Consider the following 21,426-nt stretch of genomic DNA (forward strand, 5'->3'; position numbering starts at 1 on the left):
TCATCACAATTGACAATAGCATTCTCAAAACACACACTATCTCCTCATATCTTTAGGCCTAAATGCTGGATATTTTATGCTTAACATCATTTATAGTGTAACCATGGCAATTGAAGCACCCTATCATTAATGGTCGCCTCCTACCATTAACTACAACAGCCACTAAACAAAAAACAGCAAAATAGAAATAATTTGAGCTGCATTTGAAACTAACACACGATATCAACAACCTAACTTAAGGGTACCATTAAGCAGAAGTGTTAGAATACCAAAAAGACTCACTTTAATAAAAGCTGCTGCATCTTCTTCCGCAGAGCCACCTATCTCACCAATCAATACTATCCCTGCAAATAGGGACACAAAAGAACAATTTCACTGCTATCTGCGATGAGGTGCTTGACTCATCCTCACGTAGATTGTTGAAGAGGAGCCAAATACATGGAATACATTTGAAACAGAAGACAGATGAGACACAAGAACATGGCCAACCACATGTTACCATGGTGATGAATACTTTTGGATTACCAGCTTACAATTTGTACACCCTAAAGACACATAAGAACAAAATACAGAACCCATTTGATATTGCAAGAGCAAAGCTAGATATGAGAAACCATGGCCAGGAGGCTAACTAAGTTAATCAAAAATCTAGTGTATTATGCCAACCTCTTTCTACTTTAGGTTTAACACATACACATGGACAACTATACAGCTTGATGTCACTGCTCCTACTGTCTATGTATACCCCTAATGTATCCCTTTAAATAAGCCTAGAGGAAAGTACACACATGAAACCTAACAACAAAAGCAATCATCAGGAAAAGACGAAAGAAAGCCCTTCCATGCATTGAAGGTATATGAGTAAGGATTGCTGTACGTGAAGCAAATTTGTCAGATGAATAAATAGTTTAAAACCAATCATATTTTGATATCTTCTGCACTATATTTGAATGCCCACACCCTAGTGCAAGATAGAATATTCTTTCAGACACCTCAGTTCATGTATTTACAGCAAGTCTTGGTCATAGTATTCAACTTAACAGAAGAAAGGAAGTTAGCTTGTTCGTGTATACAAAGCTCTAAAAAGGAATCAGCCTAGAAAAGGCAATACAAAACAGATCCGTTAATATGAAAAAGAAGGCGACCCATACACAACAGAGACAAAATACCTTCTGTCTGTGGATCATTGACAAATCGCTCAAGGCAATCAACAAAGTTGGTACCATTAAAAGGATCACCTCCAATTCCCACACAAGTTGACTGTCCTAAACCAACTGCTGTGGTTTGAAAAACCTGTAGTAACAAAGTAACATTTTATACTCAAAGTCAAAGCATTACGGTAATGTCTCATCATGTGAGCTAAAACACTTACAGCTTCATACGTAAGGGTTCCTGACCGAGAAACAATTCCAATCCTCCCTGGTTTGTGGATATAACCTGGCATAATGCCAACTTTACATTCTCCAGGCTTAATAATTCCAGGACAGTTTGGTCCTATCAAACGTGTCTTTGACTGTTTGTTCAAGGCAGCTTTCACCCGAACCTAAGTTACAGACGATACCAATCATAATGTAGACTTACAAGCAATGTTCACTTGTGATTCTGTAGGGCCATAAAGGAAAAAGCGACGACCTCAAATATTAGGGCTATCTAAGTGTGTGCAGGTGAATCAACTGATCATCAAGTCACCAAGCCCTTAACTGTGTCAAATTCATAAGAGAAGAGTCATGAGGTTTGGGTTCTCTGATTCAAACCATGTCATGCTGAGGGATTCCTTCCGTAATGCAAACAACAAGATCCAACTCAGCTTCCATTGCCTCTAAAATGGCATCAGCAGCAAACTTTGGGGGCACATATATCACAGAGACATTAGCTTTGGTCTCTGCTTTTGCTTCTGCAACAGTCTCAAACACAGGAAGACCTAGATGCTCTGTACCTCCCTTTTTAGGTGTCACGCCTCCAACCTGAAATACAAACCTAAAACATGACTCTCTCTCTCTCTCTCTCTCTCTCTCTCTCTCTCTCTCTCTCGTGTAAAGGGTAATCCCATTAATTACCAAAAACACAAAAATACACGTGGACTTTGTACCTGACAATAAAGGAGTCACAATAGGACTCCTTGGCTGACAAGGAAACAGTAAACTGAACAGAGCACAGCATGCCAAGAAAGCAAATCATCCCTAGAAAGGATGCCTATGCTGAATGATGCGAAGCTACCAAAGAAGACCTCGCAGACAGGCAATGTGACTGCGCACTCCGGAAGCAGAATCAAAAACACACACAAAATCAAGTGGCTTACCACCAGGGTAGCCACTAGTGCTGCCCCACCTCAGACGTGCAGAGCCCCTGCCCCAGATCTGAACCAGATTCTGCCCCACCCCTAGGTCTGCCCCACGTGCCCCTGTTCATCTACGTAGTTTTCCACCCCACACCCACCTGCCCAGCTAACCCTAGAACCCATCTGTCCACCAGTTCAGCCAAAATAGGCTGAAGTAGTCCCTACCACCTAAGGGCAAGGGACTGTAAAGAAATGCTCTACCACAGAAAACACAAAAACAATCATACGACAAACACGCAAACTGATAAAGAAACACGGTTACGGTTAGGGTAAAAGACAATCAACACAATGAATAAAAATGAATGAATACTGAATAGAATGCAATGCTCAATGTAGCAAATACAGTGCAGTGAAGAATACTGACCCCCAAACTCATGTCTCTTGGGACCAGGGCAAACAGTATGAGCTGGAGAGTGTGTTATACTCTTAACGGATCCCAAAACGTAGCAAGGCAGCCTCCACAGGTGTCTACCAGTAGAAAACACAGCAGTGGATGTACTGGATCAAAAACAGGGTAGAATCAGCAAACGCTGACAATGACATGGCAGCTATACAGCACAGTTGCACTCGTACGTCGTATGGTACGATCTGTACCGTATGTATCCATACACTTTCATATGAAAAAACGGGCCTTGGCCACCATGTCTCCCTGCGTTTTGCACGTTCCGCCTACGCATGTCTCCTGCATGGCACTTTTGGGAGGATGGGGAGTCTTGGATACTTCATGTTGGGTATTTGACTCACGCCTCACTTATGCCTACGCTCATATGGGAGTGTCAGTGATCAGTAGAACACTCGGGCACTTTTTACTCTCGGTAGGAGAGGTTTTTTCCCCCAGACTTATAGTCTTATTGTCGTATGTGCTTATGTGCTTATGTTACACACTTATGGGCACTTAGTGTGTGTCGGGTGTGAACACCCCCTACAACCCTAAGGTTTAAGGGTTGTACTTTGTACTTTCTGGTTACACTCTTTCAGTCTATTGTCTTGGGTGTCGTGCTTCACTCTGTCTCTCTCACTCTCACACTGTCTACTGAACTCTCAGCTGCACCTCAATCCTTCCATCTCACATTTGGTATCAGAGCAGTCTTCTGTCTGCTATCTGAAGCCCCCGCCAGCTCTGCCCAGTCGACCAATTCAGCAGCTCGTCTGCCCGCCAGCACCACCTGGTCCTGCTCGCCAGCCCCCGTCAATTTCGCTCTAAACTGCCTGTGCAGCCGCCAGCTGGCCTGAGCGCCGCCTACCTCCAGCACGTCCGCCAGCTCCAGGCGCAGTAGCCACCAGTCTGCAGGGCGACGTCAGCTCCAACGCCGCCTATCTATAGCGCCAGCTGCCTGTGGCCGCCTGCCTGTGGCACGTCAGCAACCCGCCGTCCTGTTCGCCCGCTCCGACAGCCCACCCGACTTCCGTCTGACCAGCGACCTGCCACTCTGCTCGTCCGCCCGCAGTCCACGTCAACCAGTCGTTTGACCGACGTCCGTCCTGACCACGTCAGGTATATTCTAACAAAAAAATTTATCCCTTTAGTCCAGAACAAAGTTTTGGAAGAGGAGGTTCATACGCAGCAGGCACAGCATACAGGATAGAAGTGTGGGATAAATTTGATGCAAATTTCTGGACTTGTTCATCAGAAAATTTGGGGCTTTTATGTATTTTGAGGACAGTTGCATATGAACTGCTGTTACAGTCACAGAAAGACTGTTTTGACAAAAATTTTGGGGATTTTAATATAACAGTATTGCTGAGCATTATTTGCACCTTGGGAAGCATACATGAAAAGACAGTTTTTGACAGAGTACGCCCTTGCACATTAATTGCAGAAGTGTGCTTGCTGCAATTTCTAGAAATTTGCAGATTTCCAGTCCTTACTGCTTTGACATTGCTCATTTGTCTTTGGAAATTTGTCATCATGGCAAATCAGGGAGGTGATGTATTTACGTATGTATCCAAGGAAGACAGATTGGATGGAAACAATTACTCGCTATGGTCATTCATGATGAAGAATGTATTAGTGACCAAGAATTTATGGGATTATGTCAGTGGAGAGGAAACTCGACCGGGAGTTGTAGCTCCCGTTACTCCTCCTCCTCAAGGAGCACGTGGACAACGGGGACCTCAGCCCGCTCCACCTCAACCACTTCCTCCAAGAACTGCAGCTCAAAAAGCTTGGGATACACGTGATGCACAGGCCTTGTCATTGATTGCTCTGGCAGTTCAACGGTCCATCATCCCTCACATTCGTTCAGCATCTTCTTCACGAGATGCATGGTTGACTTTGGAGCATATGTTTGCAGGAAAGAATGAGACTCGAATCTCTTTCTTGAAGAAAGAGTTAGAGACTTTGAAGCTGAATGAGGGTGATTCTATGCAGGATCACTTGAATAAGATTCAGGACTTGAGGGAGCAGCTCATGAATGTACATGAGTACTTTTCCGATGCACAATTGATATCCACCACCTTGAATTCCTTACCTCCTTCGTACTTGTCTTTTCATACTACATTGAACCTCACCATGAGGATTGCCGAGCACCCACTCACTTTTATTCAGCTGGTTAGTTTGCTTCTAGAGGAGGAGCAAACAAGGAAAAATAGTGGTGTGGATGCTATAGTCTCTGAGCAGGCTTTTGTGGCAAGACAGAAAGGCAAAAACAGCAAGGTGCAAAATGCTCCACAGAGTTCTGGCACTTCGGGCACATTGCAGAATCAGACAGAAGGGGGGACGCAAGCTAAAAAGGGAAAATGTCATTATTGTAAGAAGCCAGGCCACTATATCACTGAGTGCAGGAAGCGCATTGCCAAAGAGAAAAAGGAGTCAAGAATGTCTGTTTCTACTACTCCTTCCACTGCTAGTGAGTCCGTGTCCTTTGTTGTGGATAGGGACTATTGTTTTTACACTTGCAGTTATGACATCTCTTGGGCCGATAGAGCACTTAGCTCTACAGAGGATGCTGACACTTGGTTCTTTGACAGTGGTGCTTCTAGATATATTACATCTCGAAGAGACTTGTTTGCTTCAGTTAGTGCACCTCCCGTTGGGAAATCGGTACGGTGTGCCAATAATGCATCATACCCTGTTCGTGGTATTGGGGAGATTCAGCTCACAGCCATTGATGGCTCTATTCTCCGCCTGCAGGATGCTTTGTTTGTGCCTGAAATCAATAAGAATTTGCTTTCTATTTCTTCTTTGGCACGTTGTGGTTTGCAGATCACATTTGATGATGACCGTTGCATGGTTAGAGATAAAGAACGCATGACTTTGATCTTGACAGGATCTTTGTGTCATGGTTTATATGAGTTGGATGCTCTTTCAGTAGATCAGACGGCATACTTGACATCCACTCTTACTCCTACTATGATACAAGCGGAGTTATGGCATGCTCGTTTGGGGCATGTAAACTTTGGCAGCTTGATGCTTTTGCAGCGTACTCAGATGCTGATGGCTTACCTCTTTTGGAGAGACCTCCTAAGCACTTATGCGAGGGATGCATTTTGGAAAAAATGCATCGTTTCTCATTTCCTCGTGATGTTGCTTTCAGAGCAACAACTAGATTGCACTTGGTGCATTCAGATGTTTGTGGGCCTATGCAAACCATGTCATTGGGCGGTTGTTATTATTTTGTGACATTCATTGATGATTTTACACGTTTTTGTTGGGTCTACTGTTTGAAAAAGAAGTCAGAAGTGTATCATGCATTTTTGGCTTTCAGTGCACTTGTTGAAAATCAATCTGGATGCAAGATAAAGACTCCCCGTTCGGACCGAGGGGGGGAATACATGTCCTCTATGCTGAATTCTTTTTTGAAGTAGAAAGGCATAGTCCATCAATACACTACTGCCTATACTCCACAGCAGAATGGGGTAGCAGAGAGGAAGAATCGGTCACTCATGGAGATGGCCAGATGTCACACCTTTTGAGGCTCGGAACAGCCGTAAACCTTCTGTTGGTCACTTTCGTACCTTTGGGTGTCTTGCCTATGCCCATATTCCACAGGTACTTAGAAAAAGTTGGACAACAAGGCTGTTAAGTGCATTTTTATGGGATATAACAATGAGAGCAAAGGCTACAGACTCTATGATCCCGTTACAAAGAAGGTTTTTGTCAGCAGGGATGTTGTTTTTGATGAAAAATCAGAATTATCCTTGGCTGGTTTGGACACATATCAGGCTGCCCGTGATGTTTTTGAAGGGCTGCTGCCCATTACTTTTGGTGATTCAGCTGGAGCTTCAGAAAATGAACCTAATGTTCAGCCAACTGCTCCTATGGAAAGTGCAGAAATTCAGCCATTGGCTAATCGGAATATTCAGCATAATGCTGAAACTGAAATTCAACAAGAGTTTGCACACAGTCAGGAAGCTAGACAGTTACCTAGATGGTATTTGCAAACTATGCAAGATAGTCCTTTGGATGCACCCATGGCTGGTCGTACTAGAAGGCAAACTCGTTTGCATGATTCAGCACATACCATGGAGTTTGTTATGGCAGCAAGTACTTTTGATAATGAAGAGCCTGAATGTTATGAGGATGCACAACACAGTGTGCATTGGATCGCAGCAATGCAAGCTGAATTAGATTCTATTACTAAGAATCAAACTTGGGATTTGGTGTCCTTGCCATTTGGGAAGAAAGCCATTGGAACAAAATGGGTCTACAAACTGAAAAGGAAAGCAGATGGATCCATTGATAAATACAAGGCATGGCTTGTAGCTAAAGGCTACACACAGAAAAAGGGCATTGACTATGAGGAGACATTTGCTCCTACTTCCCGTATGACGACCATCAGGTCTATGATTGCTTTGGCTGCACATTATGGTTGGACAGTGCATCAGCTAGATATCAAGGCTGCATTTTTACATGGGGAACTTTAGGAGGAAGTTTATGTACAGCAGCCCATTGGTTTTGCAGTTGAAGGCTCAGAACATTTGGTATGCAAGCTCAAAAAGACACTATATGGTTTGAAACAAGCTCCTAGAGCCTGGTATGCAAAAATAGATGCTTTCTTGCTTGGTCAGGGGTTTCTAAACAGCTCATCTGAGTCTACCCTTTACGTATGTAAAGAAGGGGGATCTATGCTGATTATATGTCTTTAGGTTGATGACCTTTTGCTCACTGGAACACATGCTGATCAGATTTCAGCATTCAAACAAAATTTGCAGCAAACTTTTGACATGTCTTACTTGGGAGTTTTGCATTACTACTTGGGCATCCAGTTCATACATGATGCTCGAGGTATTGGGCTATCACAGTCAAGGTATATTGGGCAGCTTCTTGAGAAGTTTGGCTTACAGGATTGCAAGCCAGTTTGTACCCCATGGAACCTGGACTAAAACTGTCATTACATGATGACAGTGATTTGTTTGATATACATACATATGCTCCTGCAGTTGGATGTCTTATCTATCTATGCAACACTAGGCCGGACATACAGTTTGCAGTTTCAGCTTTGAGCAAGTATATGCATCAGCCACGTATGTCACATTGGCAAGCTGTCAAGCATGTTTTTCGTTACTTGCAGGGTACTCGATCTCTTGGGTTGCTTTATGCCAAGGGGAGACCACTGCAGTTACATACTTACAGTGATTCTGATTGGGCTGGTGATTATGATACACGTCACTCCACTAGTGGCAATTGTTTCTTTCTTGGCTCTTCTTGCATTTCTTGGCTTAGCAAGAAACAATCCACTGTTGCCACATTGTCATGTGAAGCTGAATACAAGGCAGCTTTCACTACCACAGTTGAATGCGTATGGCTTAGACGCTTGCTAGCTGATCTGGATGTATCTGTTACGGAGCCTACTCCTTTGTTCACTGACAGTCAGAGTGCCATTGCAGTGGCACGGAACCCAGTGTTTCATGCCCGCACGAAACACATTGAGATCCATTATCACTTTGTCAGAGAGAGGCTACATGCAAGTGATATCAGCCTTGTCTATTGTCCTACCACCAGTAATGTGGCAGACATCTTCACCATAGCTCTTCCTCGTGACAAATTTGAAGCATTTCGCGATGCTTTAAATTTGATATCCTTTGGTGGCGGATGATCCTTGTACTCTTGATCACTCTTCACTCCAGGGGGGTTTGTTGGGTATTTGACTCACGCCTCACTTACGCCTACGATCATATGGGAGTGTCTGTGATCAGTAGGACACTGGGGCACTTTTTACTCTCGGTAGGAGAGGTTTTTTCCCCCAAACTTATAGTCTTATTGTCGTATGTGCTTATGTGCTTATGTTACACACCTTAGTGTGTGTCGGGTGTGAACACCCCCTACAACCCTAAGGTTTAAGGGTTATACTTTGCACTTTCTGGTTACACTCTTTCAATCTATTCCCTTGGGTGTCGTGCTTCACTCTGTCTCTCTCACTCTCACACTGTCTACTACTGAACTCTCAGCTGCACCTCGATCCTTCCATCTCACACTTCAACCCACCCCCTTTTCCAGCTATGCACTCCTCCCCCAGCCCCCCTTGGATTCTATCTAGCTAGCAACCCTGTTTGACTGTTGACTCTTCTTTAACTGTTTGACCCTTCTTTCATCTACAAAAGGTGCTTCTCTCCTCCATGCTTCCACACTAGTTCAGAAAGCATTTGCCATTCTCATCTACCTCTCTTGGATCTTGAATTGATTTGTGATTCGTGAAGCTCTAGCCTCTCAGTCTCTCCTCTTTCCCACACCCTATCAAGGCTCAAGCCTCTCCCATCCCCTCTCTCTCAGTCTTGCTCTTTTAACTTTAGCCTAACCCTCTCCCTTTCTTTCAAGTTTCAACTTTCAAGTTTCAAGAGTCAAGACTCAAGCATCTCACTCTCCCAAAGGATGGACCGGTGTCACATAAAATGACATGAGGATGAAAAAGATTGATGAAGAGGAGAAGAGGATTGATGGAGCCTTGGATTCTATTCGAGCCACATGGATAAAATATGGTTGCTCCATTCCCACCAACGGATGGAGTGAACATAAGAAATAGGGCATCATCAACATACTCGTCTCATGTCCACTTGGCACTTACTTTTTGCCGGCCATAGATACTGACAAGAGGAAGGGGAAAATGACAAGCGTATTCATCTACCACCACATTCGGCAAGCTATCATTGAGATATACATTGCCTTTTAAATTTGTTTCACTTTCTTTCATTATAATTTATGCATACATGTCTATGTCCCTATTCTCTCTAACATCTATCTCGATTCTCTCTTTCCCTCCAACCCCCATCTCTCTTCATTCTTGAATCTTAAAAGTTGACTTGAAAGGCTCAACTCTCTCTCTCTCTCTCTCTCTCTCTCTCTCTCTCTCTCTCTCTCTCTCAGTATTGTTACTTGTAATTTGTGGTTGTAGGTGGGCCCTCAAATGTGGTGCAAGTTGTTACCAACAATGCATCGAATTGTTGGCGCATGGGCCATTTGCTTGAGGCTAAGTCCCATGATTATGTAGACTCCATGTGCAAGTCATTATTTAGACTTGCTCATGGAGGACACTAGGAAGCTTAGGTGGGTGAAGAGGGTGGTTCGCAAGGCTACATCAGTTGTCACCTTCTTCATGGTAAAAGGTAAAGGTACTTACAATTTATCATAAGTATAGCACACTCAAGTTGAAGAAGCCTTCTTCGACTCAATTTGCTTACATGAGGTTATCGCTCGAGCGCCTTTATGAGGTACGGTCCGCCTTGCACCAGTAGACAATGGTGTCCACTCTATGGAATGAGTGAGATGAGCATGAGACAAAGGAGGCCAAACCTATGCAACGCTTGTGCCTTAATGAGCAGTTTTGGTAGAAAGTCCATGCCATTGTCATTGTCGTGACTCCCTTTTATAGGGTGTTACATATAAGTAAGGTGAGGGATCCACCATGGGCCTTCTTGTTCCCTTCTTTAGAGCAAAATTTGTGGAGGCACGTGCTTACACAGTGATCACAGAGACACAGCATGCACATGTTTTAGAGATAGTAGAGAGAAGATGGGCATGGATGTATAAGCTTATCCATGGTTTTGCCACATTGGTACACCTACCAGTCGCCAACAATCATGAATGACAAAGCGCTCCGTTCGAACCAGCTTGCTTATTTGACTCATGTGGTCTCTGTGGATGACCACAATGCAGTGTTGGAGGAGCTAGGATACTATGCGGATTAGAGAGGGCATGTGGCTTTTGCTTCTCCCACTCGTTGAAGGAGAGAGTCACTTGTGAAGCATTTATCTTTTGTGACAAGACTTTCGATAAATGCTTCACATGATGAACCCTGCTACCTACACATGATGAGGGCTATGATGAGCATAGGTAGTCCAAAGCAAATAAACACTTAACTGTAAAATTCAAAATTTGTTGTTCTAAACTTTGAAGTTTATACTTTATACTTTAGCATTTACAATCTTATGTGCATTGTGTCGATGAAGGTTGATATATTCAAGTTCACAGGCGAGACTCTTCGGAGTGTACATCAAGAGGTGGACAAGGAGGAGGGGATTTTTGTAGAGCTCTATAGAGAGCTTATAGCAACAAATACACATGACCCTTACAATCAACATACTCATGGGCAAGGAGTTTGAGTAGAATGTAGCACGAGCATGGTCATTCAACGCCCTCCAACATCAAGGAGGGGTGGTTCGAGCAGCTTGCAAATATATGTAAGGCAGGGCTCTAGTAGCTCACATCTTGTGCATCACGATGACATCCCTCCCTGCCTACACAGCCAACACCTAGGGAGCCATCATTTGATGATGATGGTAACCTCATCCGTGAGAATGAGTATGAGAGTGTCTCATCATCCGATGCCGAGTCATCTTCAAACTTCCTTAATGAGCACTCACAAGGTTCTGATGATGATGATGATACCTCATTATAGATTCATAGGTCTCTCTGTTTTTTGTATCTACTATCATTGTATCTACATGCCACTATGATGCATCATCCATGGACCATATATGTATTAGACTCCAGTTATATCACATGTTGTGCGCAACCCATGTGACACGATGGCCACCCTCATGCATTCATCTTATTTTGTAATGAAATGGCTATTTTCACTTTAAAAATGTGTTCTATCATTCTTTTTGGCACACTTCTCGAGGCTATTGCTAAACCCTAATTTCTACTATAGATTAGGGTTTACAACAGAGAAATCTGAAATTTCTCAATCTCTAGTGATCTCAATGCTGTAATCTTTAGAGCAAGGTAGTAGAAAGGCTAGGAGATGAGAGAGAATGCTAAGGAGAGAAAATTCAGACTTTCTTTACGAAAAATTGAAAAAAACCAATCATTTACTACTACTGCTTTATCAAACAGCCATGGAAGCTATCACCTACACCTTAGGACCACCAAATAGATTATTGCCCCCTTCTATATACTGTCATCTGCACCAGAACGACCTTGGGCTACTGTCACTTGCTCCTGGAGGGCTCCAAACTGCTATCACAAGCCGTAGGACTACTCCTTAGTGGCTGCAAATCACATCTGCAACCTCTCCTTGCTCGAAATAGACTCCACAAGCCCCTTAAAACGTTTGCAAGTTTTACCAAGTGGCAACCTTTTAATACCATTTTCAGCATTGTCAATAATTAAATATTAATTTTCAATCTTTGAATGCTTTCAATGCCCAAAAAAATAATTTGATTGGCCAATAATTAAATTGGCTAGGCAACTTCCATTCTCAAGTGTCTATACGTCATCTTTGACCATCAAATTGACATTAGGTACCATTAAACGCAACTTCGCTAGTGTCACTAAAAGACACCTATCACCAAATGAATGACCTAGGCCAACAACTGGCAGCAGATACCACTAAGTACTTGTACCACATAATACATAGTAACTTTTGCCTTTGATATACTGTAATTTCCTAGAGTCCGTAGCTCCAAAATATACTCTAACCCCAATTAGACCTCACATGTGCAATATTTACCTAACCATGTGATTAAAAATTAATACACATCTTAAGTGAGGTTTCAAAAATACATGTCCTCATGACTCTTTGTCTTCAAGATGCGGACATACACGTCACACCCAAAAACCTTGAAATAAGAAACATCAAGCTTAGACCCAAAATACACCTCATAGGGTGTCATACCAACAATAGCCGAAGTGGGGAATCGATTAAGGATGTGAACTACAGTAGCCAGAACCTTCGCCCAAAGACACTGAGCTATCTGTCTATGCTTCATTATGGTACAAGCCATCTCAATCACACTGGTTCTTCCGCTCCAATATGTCATTTACTTAAGGTGTGTTGATATTTGCAAACTCCTAGTGGATATCACAATCTGCACAAAATCTAGCAAGCTCATTAGAAACAAATTCTCCTCCCTTATCCAATGGTAATGTGTTCAATTTTCCGACCTGATGCGTTCTTCTTACACAGTAACTGTCAGAGTGCAGCGGTGCGGAAGCGTAGGACTGAGAGTGAGAGAACGCAGAGAGAGAAGGGAGAGAAAGAGACAGTGGACGATGAAGATCTGCTGTATAAAGAATGCTGAATACAAAGATATACACGGGCGCAGTGCGCTGGACTGCGTGTCTCCACCTCGACGATGCGACCTGCTGTCCACCTCGAAGTCTGCTGCAGTCTGCATTGTCTGCTGTCTGAAATCTGTGAACAGAGACAGAAATCTGCACGGCACCGGTCTGTAATCTGCGACAGAGAAGAGTGGCCAGACTGCTGGAAACGTCGACTATAAATAGTCGAAAACTGCCACGAACTGGGGCGCCAGAAAATAGGGCGCAGCCTGAATAAGTCGGCTGCATTAAATGCAGCCGACTGGGCTGCAGGCAGTCGGACTGCCATGTGCAGCTGCCCTGCTGGTCTGACTGTGCAGCTGCCTGCCCTCCAGTCAGGCTATGATCTCTAACACCCCCTCTCAGAGCCTGGACAGGGCAGAAGCCTGAGGGATCTGGAATGTTGCCGAAGTAGAGCCTGAGGAAGCGCCTTCGTAAACAAATCCGCAAGATTGTCCTCCGTCTTGCAATACTCCACAGTGATGGTCTCATCGAGAAGCTTTTCTCGGATGAAGTGGTACTGAATCTCAATGTGCTTCGCCGGGCATGAAAAACAGGGTTCCTCGCCAAGGCAATGCAACTCTCATTGTCACATCGCAGCAATGTAGGACGAGTCTGGCGGTACCCAAGCTCCTCCAACAATCTCCGAAGCCACACAACCTCGCATGTGGTGGAAGACGCGGCTCGATACTCCGCCTCAGTAGACGAAAGGGCTACCGTGGGTTGCTTCTTGCTACTCCATAAAATAACACCTGCACCCAAAGTAAAGCAGTAACCTGTTGTAGACCGCCTGTGGTCCACGTCACCGGCCCAATCCGAGTCGCTCCAACCTACAAGTACAAGATCTGACCCATCTGTCCCTGCGGGGTAATGAATCCCCAAATCAGACGTCCCCCTCAGATACCGAAGTATCCTCTGAGCAGCCTGCCAATGCACCGTCTTAGGTTCACTCATGAACCCTGCCAAGAGCCCAACAGCAAAACATAGATCAACCCTCGTGTTGAGAAGCCAAATCAAAGACCCTATCAACTGTCGATAGCGGGACGCATCCGCCAAAGGAGAAGCTGAATGGGAAGTGGCCTTCCAGTTCGGATCCATAGGAGTAGAGAGGGCCCGACAATCTTCCATTTAAAAAGATACCAAGAGCTCCTGTACATATCTCTGTTGGGAGAGAAAGATCCCCCTCTGAGACTGATAAATCTCATGGCCTAAAAAGAAATGGAGTAGCCCCAAATCCGTCATCTCGAACGTCTGATATAAAGCTGACTTTGTCTCCTGGACCTGCTGTGCATCATCACCTGTGACAATCAAATCATCAACATATAATACAAACAGCACACAACCATCCTCGGAAGTGTGAACATACAGCTGCGGATCGGCCTTGGACCGCTGATATCCCAACTGAGACTGGAGGAACGAATCAATCTTCTCGTTCCAAGCTCGCAGGGCCTGCTTGAGGCCATACAGGGCCTTCTTCAACCTGTAGACTTTCCCATCTGAAGAACCAAAGCCAGGAAGCTGTTCTACGTAGATCTCCTCCTTCAAATCACCATTCAAAAAGGCCGACTTCACATCCAACTGATAAACAGGCCATCTCCTATGGCCAGCCAAAGCAAGAACAGCTCTTATTGTTGCCATACGAGCTGTGGGGGCAAAGGTGTCATGACAGTCAATCCCTGGGCGCTGGGCAAAACCCTTAGCAACAAGGCGAGCCTTGTGCTTATCCAAAGTACCATCACTGAGATATTTGGTCTTGAAGACCCACTTGACTCCAATCACCTTCTTCTTCGGGGGGCGTGGCACAAGTGACCAAGTGCCATTCCTCTCAATAGCCTCCAGCTCAGCTTCCATAGCTTTCTTCCATGGGGCGGACTGTAAAGCCTCCTTCACGGAGGTGGTCTCTCGATCCTGCATAACACGGGACATCAAACAATAATTGGAGCAAACAAGCTCCGAAGAATGCGCCTGGTGCCTCTGTTACCGCCGCGGACCATCCTGCGGTCCCCACTCCTCAAGAACCCCCTCAATCCCTGAATCACGGAGAGTGTCACGGGCCCAGCGAGGAGGAGGCCGAACCTCCCCTCGTCGTTCTCCATCAGCAGAAGACTCTGGAATGTCCACCGGTGGTAACTCCTCAGAACGGTCCGGTGGAACAGTAGACTCTGTGTCAGAAACAGAATCAGAATCAAAAGGCACAGGCTCCAGTGGAACTGTAGAAGGAGCCCAACTCTCCCCTGGATCTCCAAGAACGGGATGCTCCTCACCCGTTGAAGAAGCCGAAACCTCCACAAACCGCACATCACGACTAGTGTACACATCCCGCAAGACGGGATCATACAGTCGGTAGCCTTGGGACTGGGAGCTGTAGCCAACAAATACCTGTTTTCGGGAAGCCGCTTCAAATTTATCACGGTGAGCCTTGGGAATGTGAACATAGGCATCACACCCAAAGACTCGAAAGTAAGAAACATCTGGCTTCGACCCAAAATAAGGCTCAAATGGAGTCATCCCTTTCACGGCCGAAGTAGGGGATCGATTAAGGATGTGGACTGCAGTAGCCACAGCCTCGGCCCACAGAACCTGAGGGGTCTGTCGGTGCTCCATCATGGTGCGCGCCATCTCGATCACACTGCGGTTCTTCCGTTCTAGAATACCATTTTCTTGAGGAGTATGGGTATTGGCAAACTCCTGGTGAATTCCTCTATTTGCACAAAACCGAGCAAATTCATTAGACACAAATTCACCTCCCTTGTCGGATCGCAAGGTCTTCAACTTCCGGCCTGAGCGGTTCTCCTCAAAGAGAAGCCAATCCTTGAAGTGCGAGAAAGCTTCTGACGTTAGTACCAAAAAGTAGGCCCATGTCATCCTGCTGTAGTCATCCACGATCAGCATAAAGTACGAGCTCCCACGCAGGGACTCATTCCTCATAGGGCCACATAGATCCGTAGATACTAGCTCCATCGGTGAAGTAGAACGCCGCGAAGCTGTGTGGGGAATGGCATCCCTATGGTGCTTCCCCCGTATGCAGGAGACACATGGCTGCTGACTCACCACTATATCCGGCAACCCTTGAACAAGCTGTCCACGTGACGCCCTCCGAAGATAGTCATAGTTCAGGTGACCAAACCGAGCATGCCATAACTCAGACTGTGACTGTGAGGTAAGAAGAAGAGTAGAGAGGGCAGTGGAAGACTTCAGTTTGTAAATGCCGTTCTCCTCATATCCAGATGATAGAACCTTCCTCGATTCACGATCAAGGACTCGCACAGTAGAACTGTCAAACTCCACCAAAAGACCAAGGAAGCAAATCTTATGAACTGAAAGGAGATGATACCCTAATCCTGGTACATGCAAAACCTCTGAGGTATGGGTGCCACCTCGTCCATCCGGAATAAGCTGCATCTTACCCCGACCTGCAATAGAAACTGAAGAGCTGTCTCCAATGAGAACCTGCCCACGCAAAGGTCGCAGCTGGGCAACGCCATCTGATGAAGGAGTCATGTGCCGTGAGGCACCACTATCAACAATCCACTCTCGAGCTTGGGGAGCCGCCATCGCAGCATCAAAAGCATTCGGTGAAGCGTCCTCAATGACAACTAAATGTAGAAATGCAGCTGATGAGGGTGCAGCCACCGCTCCAGAATCCTTGGTATCCTTCTTCTTGGTGTCCTTCGTGTCTTTGTCAGGGCAATCCTTCTTCCAATGGCCAGTCTTTCCACAAATATGACATGTGGAGTCTTTGTCCTTGTCCTTCTTGGACTTGTTATCCCCCTTCTTCTTCTTTTGGTCCTTCCCCTTCTTCTGAGAGGCTTGACCTGTCAACGCCTCCGTCTTGGAAGCATTTTGTCCCTTTAACTGTTCCTCTTGGTCCAAGACCATAGGAACCAACTCTTCCAAGCGAAGAGTAGACTCTCGCCCCGAAGCAATAAGGGCAGAGTAAAATGTACCGAATCGTGGCGGCAACTGGGACAATAGTGTAATTGCCATGTCTTCGGAGGAAATCGGTTTCCCCGCATTCTGAACCTGCATCTGTAGCTGCCTTAGCTTGTTAATGTGTTCCCTTAGCGAAGAAGACTTATTGACGGACAAGGTCCGCATCTGTACCTCCAAAGAAACCCTCTTCATCAGGGTCATCCGATTGTACATTTGATCAAGCTTCAGCCATATCTCACGAGCCACCGTCAAGTGCTCGATGTGAGCGATCACGGCTGTAGTGCATGATAGAAAGAGAAAGGATCGAATCCTGGCATTCAGTTTGTCCCAATGAGACTGGGCCCTAGCCAACTCCGCACGAGCATCGGAAGAGAGTTTGGACTCATCTCTTACCGAAGGCCGGTCAATATCCTCCTGTACCAACTCCGCCAAATCATAGAACTCAAGGATGGCCAACATCATAACGTGCCAAATGCGGTAGTTGTCGCCGTCGAGCTTCTGATCTGTAGGAAGAGCCGGTAAGACAGGCACCTTCCGGTCCATAATCGCCTGGAACTCCAAGTCCATCTCTGTAGACATCTTCACCTGCAATGCCTTCTCAAACACAAAAGCACCCCCCTCTGACTGGGTAAACTCAGCCTGTTAAGGCTCTTCCGCGTCCCGAAGCTTCTTCACCCGCTTGAGGCGATGAAAAAGCAAAACCTACACTTTTAGGTTGAAAACTCAAACTTCCTCCGCGTCAAACAGCAGTAAACAGCAGCAAATCCACCACCTGTACTCCTTTCCTGTGCGCCCACACTCGTTTCAGCCTTGTTCCAAGGCACAGCCCTCCTGTCTGCCCTTAAACGCAAAAAACGCAAATTTATGTCGCGATGGAAACTCCTCTTCAGGTTGATTCTGCGCTCAGTCAGCCCTCAAACACTGCTCTGATACCATGTCAGAGTGCAGCGGTGCAGAAGCGTAGGACTGAGAGTGAGAGAACGCAGAGAGAGAAGGGAGAGAAAGAGACAGTGGACGATGAAGATCTGCTGTATAAAGAATGCTGAATACAAAGATATACACGGGCGCAGTGCGCTGGACTGCGTGTCTCCACCTCGACGATGCGACCTGCTGTCCACCTCGAAGTCTGCTGCAGTCTGCACTGCCTGCTGTCTGAAATCTGTGAACAGAGACAAATCTGCACGGCACCGGTCTGTAATCTGCGACAGAGAAGAGTGGGCAGACTGCTGGAAACGTCGACTATAAATAGTCGAAAACTGCCACGAACTGGGGCGCCAGAAAATAGGGCGCAGCCTGAATAAGTCGGCTGCATTAAATGCAGCCGACTGGGCTGCAGGCAGTCGGACTGCCACATGGCAGTCCGACTGCACAGTCCGACTGTGCAGCTGCCCTGCTGGTCCGACTGTGCAGCTGCCTGCCCTCCAGTCAGGCTATGATCTCTAACAGTAACCAATCCTTGAAGTGGGAGAAAGCCTTCAACTTCAGCTGCAAAGAATAAGCCCATACCATCCTGCCAAAATTGCAGCAATGAAAAGAAGGGATGGTCCACCAAGAACACCAACACGGACATTTGATAACATGTTAGAATAGTGGGCAGCAATGGAAGTGATAGGCATTGCTGTGTAATAGACGGAAAGAACACAAAGAATAGAGAAGAGCATTGCAAAGAATACAAAAACTCAAAGGATGATTGGACATGCAATAGAATCCATAACACAATACAAGAGATGTTCCGCACAAACCACACAAGCAAATGGCACGTGTAGTGACCAGCAATACCTCCAACATCCCTCTCTCCAAGTGGATGTGATCTAACACTTCTAGAATGGAGTGGAGTATATATAGACACTAGGGAGAGACCCCTGACAAATGAACTAGCCCCAAAATAGACTACTTGCCCATAAGGTGCCAATACAAAGCCTAATAAATACCAAAAATACGCATGAAATGTACATCACTAACAAGAACACCAAAACTCTACAGTGAGTAACACGCAATAGAATCCATTAAAGAAATCATGAAATGAACGATATATTACTACCAAGGTACCAACACAATGTGATAGTGTCTTCAGTCCCTCCCTCCAAGGACGCAAGTTGTCATGCAAGCTAATGTGAAGAAGCAAGAGCACCAACCCATATAAAGGCAATAGGAAAGCCAAAGATGGCAACAATCGGCCAGCCTCTAAGAGGCCAATAGTGACTCCATGCAACATGCCTCACTATTGAGCAACCAAAGTCATTGAGCATTAACATTAAATTGTGTTGAGTTAATTCTTAATTTTAGTCCCCATTAACATACCTAAAAAGGATTTATTTGTATTTTTAAGCACACATTCCACATGCTAGGACAAATGCTCCAAAATCTCCAATAAAGAAGGCATGTTGTGGGTATTCTTCATCCTCCCCCATTCATTCACTATCAAGTTTCTATGTTTTTGAGTTCTATGTCACAATGTTTATCATACACAATCTATTCCTCTCCACAAACCCTATCATTTCTCTACAGTCTCTCCTCCTATAGCATCCACTTCACAATAGAAACTCACAATATAGAGGGCCTCCAATAGCACAGCAATCAGGAGAGACTAACTAGTTGAAAGCACGCCAAGAAGACCCAATCTCGCATAGATTGGTCAAATCTTGGCCCAACATTATAGGAGCATAGTTGAGAAATGGCAAAGTCTACGTTAGGATGGAGTAGATATGAGAATCCTTGTTGCCCCTTGCCCAATGTACAATACATCACACCCCATTGTACCCACTAGACGAAGCTTGGAATAGATTACTCATTACTGTCAGAGTGCAGCGGTGTGGAAGCGTAGGACTGAGAGAGAGAGAACGCAGAGAGAGAAGGGAGAGAAAGAGACAGTGGACAATGAAGATCTGTTGTATAAAGAATGCTGAATACAAAGATATACACGGGCGCAGTGCGCTGGACTGCGTGTCTCCACCTCGACGATGCGACCTGCTGTCCACCTCGAAGTCTGCCGCAGTCTGCACTGTCTGCTGTCTGAAATCTGTGAACAGAGACAGAGACTGCGCATCACCGGTCTGTAATCTGCGTCAGAGAGGAAGTGTCCTAACTGCTGAAAGTGTCGACTATTAAATAGTCGAAATCTGCCACGAACTGGGGCGCCAGAAACAGGGCGCAGCCTGGAAACAAGTCGGCTGCATTAAATGCAGCCGACTGGGCTGCAGACAGTCGGACTGCCACGTGGCAGTCTGACTGCACAGTCCGACTGACTGTGCAGGCTATGATCTCTCTAACACCCCCTCTCAGAGCCTGGACAGGGCAGAAGCCTGAGGGATCTGGAATGTTGCCCAAGTAGAGCCTGAGGAAGCGCCTTCCTAAACAAATCCGCAAGATTGTCCTCCGTCTTGCAATACTCCACAATGATGGTCTCATCCAGAAGCTTTTCGCGGATGAAGTGGTACTGAATCTCAATGTGCTTGGTCCGGGCATGAAAAACAGGATTCCTTGCCAAGGCAATGCAACTTTCATTGTCACATCGCAGCAATGTAGGACGAGTCTAGGGGCACCCAAGCTCCTCCAACAATCTCCGAAGCCACACAACCTCGCATGTGGTGGAAGATGCGGCCCGATACTCCGCCTCAGTAGACGAAAGGGCTACCGTGGGCTGCTTCTTGCTACTCCATGAAATAACACCTGCACCCAAAGTAAAGCAGTAACCTGTTGTAGACCGCCTGTGGTCCACGTCACCGGCCCAATCCGAGTCGCTCCAACCTGCAAGTACAAGATCTGACCTATCTGTCCCTACGGGGTAATGAATCCCCAAATCAGACGTCCCCCTCAGATACCGAAGTATCCTCTGAGCAGCCTGCCAATGCACCATCTTAGGTTCACTCATGAACCCTGCCAAGAGCCCAACAGCAAAACATAGATCAACCCTGGTGTTGAGAAGCCAAATCAAGGACCTGATCAACTGTCGATAGCGGAACGCATCCACCAAAGGAGAAGCTGAATGGGAAGTGGCCTTCCAGTTCGGATCCATAGGAGTAGAGAGGACCCGACAATCTTCCATCTCAAAAGACACCAAGAGCTCCTGGACATATCTCTGTTGGGAGATAAAGATCCCCCTCTGAGACTGATAAATCTCATGGCCTAAAAAGAAATGGAGTAGCCCCAAATCCGTCATGTCGAACGTCCGATGTAAAGCTGACTTTGTCTCCTGGACCTGCTGTGCATCATCACCTGTGACAATCAAATCATCAACATATAATACAAACAGCACACAACCATCCTCAGAAGTGTGAACATAAAGCTGCGGATCGGCCTTGGACCGCCGATATCCCAACTGAGACTGGAGGAACGAATCAATCTTCTCATTCCAAGCTCGCGGGGCCTGCTTGAGGCCATACAGGGCCTTCTTCAACCTGTAGACTTTCCCATCTGAAGAACCAAAGCCAGGAAGCTGTTCTACGTAGATCTCCTCCTTCAAATCACCATTCAGGAAGGCCGACTTCACATCCAACTGATAAACAGGCCATCTCCTATGGCCAGCCAAAGCGAGAACAGCTCTAATGGTTGCCATACGAGCTGTGGGGGCAAAGGTGTCATGACAGCAGTCAATCCCTGGGCGCTGTGCAAAACCCATAGCAACAAGGCGAGCCTTGTGCTTATCCAAAGTACCATCACTGAGATATTTGGTCTT

At 45.8% G+C, this 21,426-nt stretch overlaps 1 protein-coding gene across 1 annotated transcript in view; it reads right to left on the bottom strand.

The window, feature by feature from the left end:
• LOC148039181 (succinate--CoA ligase [ADP-forming] subunit alpha, mitochondrial) overlaps nucleotides 1–21,426 on the bottom strand; it is a 43,293-nt gene that overhangs the window by 17,194 nt on the left and 4,673 nt on the right. Inside the window, exons 2-5 of the mRNA XM_087675079.1 lie at nucleotides 1,755–1,964; nucleotides 1,373–1,543; nucleotides 1,170–1,293; nucleotides 283–344 (exon numbers count right to left, since the gene is read on the bottom strand). Coding sequence (XP_087531205.1) covers nucleotides 283–344; nucleotides 1,170–1,293; nucleotides 1,373–1,543; nucleotides 1,755–1,964 — 567 coding nt within the window. The remainder of the gene's footprint in view (nucleotides 1–282; nucleotides 345–1,169; nucleotides 1,294–1,372; nucleotides 1,544–1,754; nucleotides 1,965–21,426) is intronic.

The sequence above is a fragment of the Lygodium microphyllum genome, chromosome 3 (genome assembly GCF_053477565.2).
Source record: "Lygodium microphyllum isolate KBCC chromosome 3, Lygodium_microphyllum_v1.1.10, whole genome shotgun sequence".
NCBI lineage: Eukaryota > Viridiplantae > Streptophyta > Polypodiopsida > Schizaeales > Lygodiaceae > Lygodium > Lygodium microphyllum.